This window comes from Nuphar pumila, chromosome 11 (assembly GCF_984573655.1).
Source record: "Nuphar pumila chromosome 11, dmNupPumi1.hap1.1, whole genome shotgun sequence".
NCBI classification, from domain to species: domain Eukaryota; kingdom Viridiplantae; phylum Streptophyta; class Magnoliopsida; order Nymphaeales; family Nymphaeaceae; genus Nuphar; species Nuphar pumila.
Genome location: NC_143259.1, coordinates 111,976,778 through 111,988,737, shown reverse-complemented (window position 1 = coordinate 111,988,737; position 11,960 = coordinate 111,976,778). Strand labels below are relative to the sequence as shown.

The window sequence follows — 11,960 nt, the reverse complement described above, 5'->3', positions numbered from 1 at the left end:
TCGACATTCATTTCTCTAAAACTACAACATGATGAATCTAGTAGTTACATTAGACCTCAAAGATAACATACCCCTGTCTCCCAAAACCTAAACGGAAGGCACATTACACAAGAACTCAGGTTTCCAATGTGTCCAAAAAGAGGCACCTGACTCTGGAATCATCTGCAAAAACAAAAAATACTTTGAGGGGAACCAACATCAAAATATCCACCTCCCCCCCCCCCCCCCCCCCCCCCCACACACACACACACACCCCCAAAAAAAAAAGAAAAAAGGGAAAAGAAGATGCAACACTGCTCTAATGTGGGGTTTGAAAATTTAAAAGGTTGGTATACTCTTTTACTCAAGAAAACCAGTTCTAGTAAGAACTGCATTCCTGACCTTTCTGAGATCTCTCCCTTTTAGGGTTCTTCCAGCACCTTCATAAACAGAAGAGGGTGTGATATGGCTCCTTGCAAGCTTCTTGGCAATAAACTCATGTGGGGGTACTCTATCATCATCATCATCATCAACAACAACGACAACATTATCATCACCATCTTCAAAACCATGACCATGGCCACCATCATCGTCATCAGAATCCCAAGGTGCCTTTACATCCTTCTTGTAGATCTTTGACCAGTCAGGAATGTTAACAGGGGCAGATTGTTGGACAATTCTGACTGGGTTGTTGGCAGTACTCCCACTCTTAGGGATCATCCCAGAGGCACTATGTTCCAGTCTCTTTGGTGTAGAGGCATCTCTGCTCTTCTTACCCCTGGACGCATTATATCCAACAGCAGGCCACACCTCCTCCTCATCAAAATCTCCGTCTGACATGGACGCTGACTCCCCAAAAACACACCCACAGTAAGATGAAAAAATGCCAGATGAACAAGGGTCTAATGAAATGGGCTAGGTTGGTGATTAAAGGGCGCCTAGACCATAAAGATACCCTTTAAAAGATGAACATGGTTTGATGTGAAAGGATCAAGGACTATTCATTTTTGCCACCTTGACACCCCAAAACAGGAATTGTAGACCAAAAAAGTGTTATCATATCCTGCTCTACTTTCTTTTTTGTGGGTACCCTCTTGGACCTGATCTGATCTCCTTTCTTGGAGATGGTGTTTCTTAGAAGTTAGAAAGGATGAATAAGAAGGGGTTTCAGCCTTTTGAGAGAGAGAGAGAGAGAGAGGAAAAGTTGGTGTTCGATGCCTTCTTACCCCCACGAGCAGTGAGAGAGTTTTCTTTCCTTTGTTTTACTACTTTGGCATCCGCAGACTATGGGAAGGACCACCAGCAAGGGTGATGGATGTGACACAATCTCTCTCTCTCTCTCTCTCTCTCTCTCTCTCTCTATAGACTACTGCAAGTATGATGGGATCATCTTTCTTCTTTCTCTCTCTATATCTCTAAAGGCTGGTACTACTGCCAAGCAGAAACCTGTGTGTGTAGGGAAGTTTGCAAGGTGTTGAGGTCTTTAATGGTGTCTTTGCTGCTGCCGTAGGTGCCTTCTTTTTTTTGAGCAAATGCGGTCGTAGGTGCCTTCGAGAGCACATGCTTGCTTGGCTAAACCAGAATGTCTAAATTCACCTGAACTTTGGTCACAATCCAAGGATTCTGGCCAAGGGGCAAACGGGTCAGACTGGGGCTGGATCTTGCAAGATCCGAATCTGAATCCTAAATGTAAGCAGTACATCTAAATTTGGATCCCTATCTGAATCAGATAAGAGGAGGTAAGATTGGATGAGAATCATAAATACATGTGGGAGTACCGGATCTGGAAAAACTATAACAAAAACAAGTTATTAACATGTAAAAATTGCAATCCGGCTGGATTGTGATTTGGATCAACTCCAGATCTGACCTAAGAAACTGATCCAAATCTGACCTGAATCAGAAAGTAAACCGGTTGAATAGAGCCCAATCTGATCAGAATGCAAATTTAGATTTTACTTAAAGATCCACATCCCGAAATATCATGCCGAACTTGGATTGGATATCAGACCATATACTGTTTGCAGCCCTAATTGCTGGTGGTAGCGTGCCTTTCTTAGGCAGCATTTAGACACCTCTGTCTGTACCACTGTCAACCATATCTCCGATATTTTGAAAATAATGCAATCTTATTGCTAATAGTTTGAAAGTCTAATATTATTGCTAAAAAACATAATATTTTCAAAGATAACATTTACTTTGATAGCATTTTATTTTTTACATGATATTTACACGATCAAAAAGTTTTTGCAGTTTTTTAAAATTATTTATATGGATATTTATATATGGGAGAATGAAAACCTACCCACTAAGAAACATTTTATCATATTTTCAGTGTTTTTTCAAAATTTTGGCCTTACAAATGTGTTCTGATTGATTTACTAGAAATTGACATTTGGATAATGCATTTTGGATGGAAAAATGGTATTTAGAGCCTCGAAATTTTATAAAAAAATTATGCCATTGATTTTTGAAACCTTATAAAAGTCTATCCATGCATCGGAATCAAATGCTTTAAGAACTGATTCCTATAAAAACAAGGGCATAGATCACATCTGTAAGGTCAGAATTAAAAAAAAAAACAAATCTGAAAAAATGTTTCTTGGTAGGTAGGTTTTTCATTCCCCTTATATATGGTATATATATTTTGTAATGTTATGTACACCATTTTTTTTATGACAAGGAACCCTCACTAAGAACCGGGTTACTTAATGCCCCCCCCCCCCACACACAAGGTAAACCCCTGGGTGGGGTCACCGACACCTCGGCCCTTACAGAGCCCACCAGTTAAAGGCACCCGCATACCCATATACCAATATTTTAAAAAAATCGCAAGATTTTCCCCGAATCATGTTTTCCCAAGAACGAGATTTGTAACTATTCCAGACACAGTTACGGGGTTTCTGAACAAACTTAGCCCAGCTCAGTTTCCTATAGAAATGCAAGCAAAGCTTGACTGAAACGATTCGACCTATTCTTCATTCCCATCTCAAATTTCCAAACACATTGGCTGACTGAAAACAAACTTATCCATCTGAACCAAGGCTAGCTATTCCACTGAGCCTATAACTTAGCCCACTTGACCTTTGTAGTTTAGGCCAACTAATTGACGATAGCCAAAAATAAAGTAGGAAAGGTTCTCAATATTTCACATAGGAAGTGTTCAAAGATCATGTAGTCTAGAGCCTGATGTGCATTGAATAGAAATATCATGTTGCTATCACTAAACTATATGTGTGCATGAGCAACAGAGAGTATTGAATACAAGAAAGCTGGATTGTTTATATAAATAATGTCAAAATACAGAATATGGAAAAAGTCATTTACTGAAGGTCATTTTTTTTAAATAACTGAAAAAAAAAACTATCTTGCTCAATGAGTTCATTGGCATAAAACCCTTGTTTCTCACCAGGGAATACACACAACAGGCATATTTGGAATCAAGAAAAACTCTCATAGGAAAAGAAAATTTTGCCTATGAGAAGTTTTGATATGATAACTTTTCTAAATGAAAAGTTTTTCCTTGTTTGTCTAGTATGAGAAATAAAATGAAAATTTTCATGAAAGTCATCCCTGCCATGCTCCGCCAATCCTTCTGCTATTTTGTCTACCTAGAAGAAGAAGAAGCATAAACAAATCGGGGTCAACGAAGCTACACAAAAAAGTTTCTCTCTGCTGGATGCATTGAGGTGCAGAAGGAGGTGAGTAAGATCATCAAAAATGTTGATCGGGGCCGGACGACTCCTAGATGATCCTCAGCCTGGACACATTCAGCCTCGCCGACTCCCAGATGATCCTCAACCCCTTGTTCGGGGGCTGCTCATCAGGGTTCCCTCAAGATCATGGAGGCCGAGGCCGACACCAATGTGCCTGAAGCACCGCAGGGAGGCCAATCCCTCGCCCCTGGCCATGCCGGCTCCGGCCTTGAGGCAGCCAAAATCCGGGTGCTCGAGCTCAGCGCCGATGGGCATGCACAGGATGGAGAGAGAGAGAGAGAGAGAGAGAGAGAGAGAGAGAATTTTTTTTAAGAATGTTTCCTATCAAAAAGTGATTTTTTTGGAAAAACTCTCTAAGAGAAAAATTTTCTTTGGAAGGGTGGGGAAAATCATACTTTTTTCCTTTTTATCTTCACTTTTCTTACATCTTTCTCACTTTCAAACGTGCCCTTAGCATCACAGTGAAGGATGTGCGCGAATCGATTTCAAAGTCATGATGTCTGATCAACTTGGTGACATTCAAAATTCACACCTACCAGATAAGCGGAGTCCTATGCATAGCTCTAAATGGCAAAAAAAAATGGATAAGGAACCAACTTTGCCCCAATACTTAGCAAAGTAGGCTGGTTAGTCGGATGTGTTACGAGTCATGTTACGATTTACAAGCAACACAGTGACTCGATTTATGAGCAACACCGGATTACAATATACTTGGTGAAGTATAAATTGTGACACGATTTACAAGCATTCCCGAGATACAATTTTCTTGGTGTGGTTGTTGGGTTGTCACGATTTGCAGGAGACACGATGATATGATTTACACCTTATTCAGGAAAGACACACTCACAAACAGAATTAACGTGATTCGGCTTATTCAGCCTGCATCCACGAAGAAGAGGATGCTCCTTCACACTTTATTTTGAGCTTACTACCCTTTACAATATACAGAAAAATATACAGGCAGCTCCAGCCACACTAAACAAGAAAATAGGTGACTGAAGATAGACTTTCTCTCTATAGAGATAATTATCACCGAAACAGCAATAGCAGACGCTACACAAGAAAGAAAAGTTTCACGCCAAATGTGAACCGACTTCCTAGAATAGATATCTGTATTAACATTCTCCCCCTCAAGTTGGTGTGTAGATGTCAATCAAGCCCAACTTGTGACTTAGTTTGAGATGTGTTTCACGATTTAGAGATTTTGTAAAAATATTTTCCAATTGTTCCTTGCTCCCAACGTATGATGTGAGAACTTCTTTGGCTTGAATTTTTTCCCGCACAAAATGGCAGTCAACCTCAGTGTGTTTAGTTCTCTCATGAAACATTGGGTTTGCTCCAATGTTCATAGCAGCCATGTTGTCACACTTGAGTTCCATCGGTTGGGTTAAGCTTATACCCATATCTCTGATGAGAGCTTTAATCCAGACAAGTTCACATGTGCACGTTGCCATTGCGTGGTATTTCGCTTCTGCGCTGGACCTAGGAACAACAGATTGCTTCTTGCTCTTCCAAGTAACCAGATTTCCTCCAACAAATGAACAGAAACACATGGTGGATCTTCTATTATTTGGGTCTCCGACCCAGTCGGCATCGGTGAATCCGACTATATCAAGATTTTTATTCTTTTTCATAAGAATTCCTTTACCAAGGGTCCCCTTGAGGTATCTTAGGATTCTGTGAGCGGCTTCAACATGAAAAGATCGAGGTTCATGCATGAATTGACTAATCACACTCACCGCATAGGAAATGTCTGGATGGGTAATAGTGAGATATATCAATTTTCTCACAAGACGTTAGAAACTTTCAGTATTGTCAATCAGATCTCCGTCATTTTTCTTAAATTTGCAGTTGGCTTCAAGAGGTGTTTCGGCAACATTCGCTTAAATTATTCCAGTATCTTTAAGAAGGTCTAGAGTATACTTGCGTTGGCACAAGAATATTTCTTTTTTTTTAGAATGCCACTTCGATGCCAAGAAAATACCTTAGTTTGCCAAGATCCTTGATCTCAAATCGGGCATGTAAGATTTATTGGGTTTTCTGTATCATAGTTCTATTATCCCTTGTCAGGATTATATCATCAACGTAAACCAAAAATATCACAGTGCCTTGATTAGACTGGTGAACAAACATAGTATAATCTGAAGTATTGCGCTTAAAATCGATATTGGAGAGAACCTCGCTGAGTTTTGCAAACCATGCCCAAGGAGATTGCTTGAGGCTGTAGATAGACTTGTTTAATTTGCATACTTTTTCGATATCATAGTTGTATCCGGAAGGAGGAACCATGTACACCTCTTCTTTTAGTTCGCCATGAAGGAAGACATTCTTTACATCTAATTGATAGATGCCCCACCGTTTATTGACAACAACTAACAGGAGAATACGAATAGAGCTCATCTTGGCCACATGAGCAAAAGTTTCAGTGAAATCAATTCCCTATTTTTTAGTATACCCTTTAGCAACCAGCTTTGCTTTATATCTTTCTACAGAGTTGTCACTGTTGTACTTGATTTTGTATATCCACCGACATCCTACCATTTTCTTCCCATGTGGCAGCTTGACCAGAGTCCAAGTGTTATTTTTTTGTAATGCCTTTAACTCATCGTCCATTGCCGCCTTCCATTAAGCATCTTAGAGAGCCTCGTTGAGGTGTGTTGGTTCATGATGTGTATAGATCTTGGTCAGATAGGTTCGATGGGACTTTGTCAAATTTGAAAAATCAAATTGTTGTTCTATGGAATGACACTTAGGGGATTCATTAGCACAATATAAGTAGTAGTCTCTCAGGCGAACTGGTGGTTGAGTGGATCGAGATGATTTCTTAATATGGCCACTTTTTTGACCAAGGTTGGGCATAATCGTAGCCTGATTTGGATCGATACCAGACTCATAACCAACACTAGAAGGGTTTGTCTCAGTGTCGGTATCAAAAGGACTTGCTTCAGAGGTAGGAGTATTATTTTGAACAAACAATTTTAGATCTTCAAAAATAGGTAAAATGGAACTTGGACCTAGAGTAGGCTCGACCTGAATCTCCCCCTGAAGGTAGGGTTCATTTTCAAAAAAATTCATATCTCGAGATACATAGAGTTTTTTTTTAATAGGATCAAAGCATTTCAAACCCTTTTTTGAGGACGAATATCCAATGAAAGTGCACTTGACGGCTCTTTTTTCAAGCTTATTTTGAAAGTTGGTTTGGACATGTACAAACACCTTGCATCCAAGAACTTTCAAATGCTAACTAGACACTTTATGGCCCCTTAACTTTTTCATTGGGATACCGTTTTCCAAACTCAAACTTGGAATATGATTTATGATGTAACAAGCCGTGACAATTACGGCATCAGCCCAATAGGGCTGAGGGATGTTCATATGAAACATGAGAGACCGGTCATTATTGAGAAGGTGTCGGCTCTTCCTTTCAGCGACTCTATTTTGTTGGGGAGTCCCTGCGCACGTGTTTTGAGGGATTATACCATGTTATTTCAAAAAATCATCAAGGACTTCATTCAGGTATTCACCTCCATTATCAGATCTCAGGATTTTGATCTTGTGTTCATATTGCGTGAGCACAAGATTATAAAAGGATTTAAAAACTGAGTTCACTTTCTTCTTTTGTTTTAAAAAATACACTCATGTAGTCCAAGATTTATCTTCAATAAAAGTGACATAATACTTAAACCCAAAAACTGAGTCTATAGGGGCTGGACCCCACACATCAGAATGAACTAGTTAAAACAAATTGTTACTTTTGGTGAACGACTTTTTGAAAAGGAAGTCTAGAGGACTTAGCAAATTCGCACGCATCACAAGCCAAGTTGTCATCCCTTACTTCAGGCAACAACATCTTGATGACTTTGGCTGGTGCATGTCCAAGACGAGAATGCCAAAGACTATAGACATTATTAGATTGAGCGTAGCTGAGCAAGGCCTGCAACGGTCGGCTGAAGACATATAATCTATCGCGTTCTATGCCTCTACCAAATTGTCTTCTTCGTTCTCCTGTTCTGAAACTTTACACCCTTTGAAGAAAAAACAACCAAACAATCATAAGTTTTAGTGATCTTACTTACTGACATGAGATTAGCAGTGAGCTTAGGTATAATGAGAACTTCTGACTTCTACTCTTGATTAATAAGATTCATGTTTTTCATGCCGGTGACCATCATGATAGATCCATCGGCAGTGTAAACCAGTTTTGAAAAATCGGCTAAACTGGTATCATGGTTCGTCATGTGATCTGAGGCTCCTGAGTTAACAATCTATTCGTTATTTGAAATATGAGACAGAAACACATGAGATTTACCTTGTTGAGTAGCGATATCATCTTTGATAGAAGCTGTGGATGCTAAATTGATTTTTGTCATTTATTGGAAAAATAGGGCAAGTTCATCTTTGGTAACAAAGTTTGCAGCTTCTGGTTTAGACTTGACATCATGGTTGGGACGTCCCACCAGATCCCAACATCGTTCTTTGGAATGACCCACTTTCTTACAGTAGGAACATTTGAGTTTTGATCCGGTTTTGAATGGATCTTGATTGCGACTAGAGCTATTGATGGGCTCAGTGTAAGACATCCTTTTCTTATATCCTACCTGAAATGCCATTTTTTCAGGTAGTTCATCTTCGTTTTTTGCACTTGAATTCATCACTTTTCGCTGAGTTTCTTCTCGTTGTATCATGGCACATACAACATTGTATAAGGGCATCGACGTCGTCATCAGGATCTGACTTCGCAGAGTTTCATAGTCTGGACCGAGGCCAGCAAGAACCTTAAACACTTTATCTTCTTCAAACCTCCTTTTACTCTCTAGTATGTCACCGATTGGAGGACGATATTGCAACAATTCGTCTCATATTCCTCTAAGGGTACTTATGTACTCGTTGAACGACTTGTCATCATGAGTTAACTTGGCGATTTCGAGTTGGAGTTCATAAACTTTGGCGAGATTAAATTGTTCGCCATAAATCTCATGAACCGCATCCCAAATCTCTTTTGCAGTGTTCATAAATAAGAAGCTTCTTGCAATAGTTGGTTCCATAGAATTTAAAATCCAGCTCATAACAATATCATTCTCAAATTCTCATTTTTCATATGTGGGATCTTAGATGTCTGGCTTCAGATTTTTTTCAGTGATATATCCTAGCTTGGATCTACCACTAAGACCAACTTCATGTTTTTTGCCCAACTCAGGTAGTCAGTCCGAAAATAGCGAGTTTGTAATTTTAAGCAAAAAACTTTGATCATGGCAACCGACCTTATGATTGATAGACTGGTCGGCCATGTCCGCTCTGTCTTTCTGCAAAGGATAGATGTCTGCAAGATTGCTTCAGCAACCTGGCTTTGATACCATGTTACGAGTCGTGTTATGATTTACAAGCAACACAGTGACTCAATTTATGAGCAACACCGGGTTACAATATACTTGGCGAAGTGTAAATCGTGACACGATTTACAAGCATTCTCGAGATACGATTTTCTTGGTGTGGTTGCTGGGTTATCGTGATTTGCAGGAGACACGATGATACGATTTACACCTTATTCAGGAAAGACACACTCACAAACAAAATTAAAATCAACCTACATCCACAAAGAAGATGACGCTCCCTCATACTTTATTCTGAGCTTACTACCCTTTACAATATAATATAGGCAGCTACAACCACACTAAACAAGAAAACAAGTGACTGGTGATAGACTCTCTCTATGGAGATAATTATCACCCAAACAACAATAATGGACGCTACACAAGAAAGGAAAGTTTCACGCCAAATGTGGACCGGCTTCCTAGGAAACGGATAGATATCCGTATTAACAGGATGCTACCATGCATCTCGGGGCCCTCCATGATGCAAATGGTTCAGATTCAGAACAGCTAATACATGGGGATTCATATTAAAATAAAAAAAGCCCAAAATTGCAAAACCTCTATCCTGGATCCGACCCATTTGCATTACTTTCTCCAAGAGAGTGGTCACTGTCCCTTCAATCCAAACGCCTCTAAGACGGTGACTACCCAACTGGCCCTACTCAGATCGAGCACAATATCCGCTCGATCTCTAGTTTTTTTTTAGTTGGATCATTTTTCGTGACAGGGCTAACTCAATGAGCATATTTAACGCTTCGAAGAGTGTTAAGAAACCACTTTTCACTTCATCCAGTGTGGCATTATGGCCTCATTTCTAAGGGTTTTTATTGGGAAACAAAGAGCAGTATTCTTTTTTTTTTTTAAAGCAACCCCTACCAGTTATACAACTATACCATTGAGTTTTGAACTTGCAACTTCCCAACACAAGGTGAGGTGCACTAGCTGCTCCTACCAGACAAGTGGAGCCCCAGTTGGTAAAGGGGGGGAGTGCCGAGCAGATCCAGTGATCGAGCACGAGTACTTTGTAAAGTACTTGAGAACACGAAGAATCGCTAGTGTGTAATGCCCTTGTTCTGAGAAGAATTGAAGTGCTTGAGTTGTAAGAGTATTGATTTGTTTTTTTACATAATTAGTTAGCCTGTTGTGCATGTATAGCTCATTGTCACCTTTTATGCAGCAGTGCTGCATGCAGCTCCATTACAGCCGAGCATTCATCTCAACATTCCTGGAGATGGACACCACACCCATCACAAGAAATGCCAAGATTAAGTTTTGGAAATGGCTGCACTAGGGCCAAGATTTTGGAAATGGCTGGACGTTTTGCTATTGGCAGTGCAGAAAGAATTCAGATCTAAGAAGGATGCAAATTGCTGTAAACAATAATATATTTTTACTCTTTTAGGGTTTATGTGGATAAGCTTAGGGTTAAGGTTGGGTCAGGGTTGACCCAAACACACCAATATAGCTAATAACCGGGTTTAAGTTCGGGTTTTGTCAGGTCATAAAGATCGAATCTCGGACCTGCATAATTTTAAAAATTTATTTTTATTAAAAACATATATAATATATTCAGGTCGAGTCGAGTACCCAACAAAAAAGCTGATTCAGATCGAGTATCTGACAAAAATCATGACCCAAACCCAGCCCACATATTGCTCAGGTCAGGTTCAGGTCGACCTGAATATTATTTGGTTTGACACTTTCCATGCCCATACCCAGGAATTCGGTTCTGGTTGGTTCGGGTACCCAATAAAAACTGAACATGTTGACAGCCCTAGATCAGCTAAATGGATCTGGCACTGGTCGATGTTTCTGACTCATGTTATACTTGTTCGACTAGGCGTGGAGAGTTCCTAATGTGCTCTGTTTCTTACTCTGTTCATTTGTTCTATGCTCTTTTTTCTTGAGTTGGGTTTTCCTATTTTTCTTGTAGAGTGATCACTCATCATCTATTCTTTCTATTTGTTGTGCATAATTCTTCCTATCTGTTAAACAAATGTTATCTATTCTCTCGAAAAAGATCCAGAAGAGTTCTTTGAAAGCTTATTCTATAATGAGGTTAAGAATTTAGTTCCGAAGTCACAACTTCTAGTTGAATTTCTCACACCCTGAGATTATCTGCCACAAGCTGCTGAATTTGTCACCATTTTACTATAAAAATGGTTGTTTCCCCACAGACTGCAAAACTAGGGATGTCAATGGATCAGATTTTATCCAATATCCAACTGGATCCGACTTTATTTACTCGGATTTGGTAAGCCAAAATGATATCCAGTTATAATTGGATGCCGATATGGTTTTGATTTTTTGCTACAAATTTCTGGATTTTGATGGATATCTGAATCCGATTACATGTGGAAAATCGGATATGGTAAGAGCTTTTCACCATCTGAGTCCGTTTATCCAACATCCGATTAGTCTGATATGGTGTTGGGCACATCGGATCTGGGGAAAAGGTTGGCTGACATGGGCTCTGCGTTTTTCACTCACTGTGCAGGGGTTTTATATGAAAGCCTGGTTGTAGCTCCTGCCCTGAGAAAGGATTTTCCTGCAGCAAAAGACAGGCCCCACGTAAGCCTGGTTGTTTCTCATGGTCATGGGTCTTTCATATGTAAGGTGCTTCCCACGGCCAAGTGTGAAACAAATGGACCTAGTTCCCAAGGGAAACATGAGTTTCAGCTTTTGATAATCACCAAATCATATGTTATACGGTTTGGTGTAAACTTATATAATCTTAGTGCAGAAGCTGATTCTACATTGTCTTAATTCCATAAAAGTTTCAAGATGAAGGCAAATTTGATGTGTGTTCTTTTGAATGATTTTTTTTTTATGATAAGGAACCCTTGCCTAAGCGAGGAAAACCCCGGATGGGGCCCATGATCACCCTGCCTTA

The 11,960-nt window shown here is 39.8% G+C and overlaps 1 protein-coding gene across 1 annotated transcript; it reads right to left on the bottom strand.

Annotated features, from left to right (window-relative positions):
* Positions 1 to 339: 339 nt before the first annotated feature.
* On the bottom strand, positions 340 to 819 carry LOC149822865 (protein S40-6-like). Its single transcript, XM_089980401.1, has one exon. It carries the CDS (start codon positions 817 to 819, stop codon positions 340 to 342), a length of 480 nt encoding a protein of 159 aa, XP_089836527.1.
* Between the last annotated feature and the right edge of the window lie 11,141 nt (positions 820 to 11,960).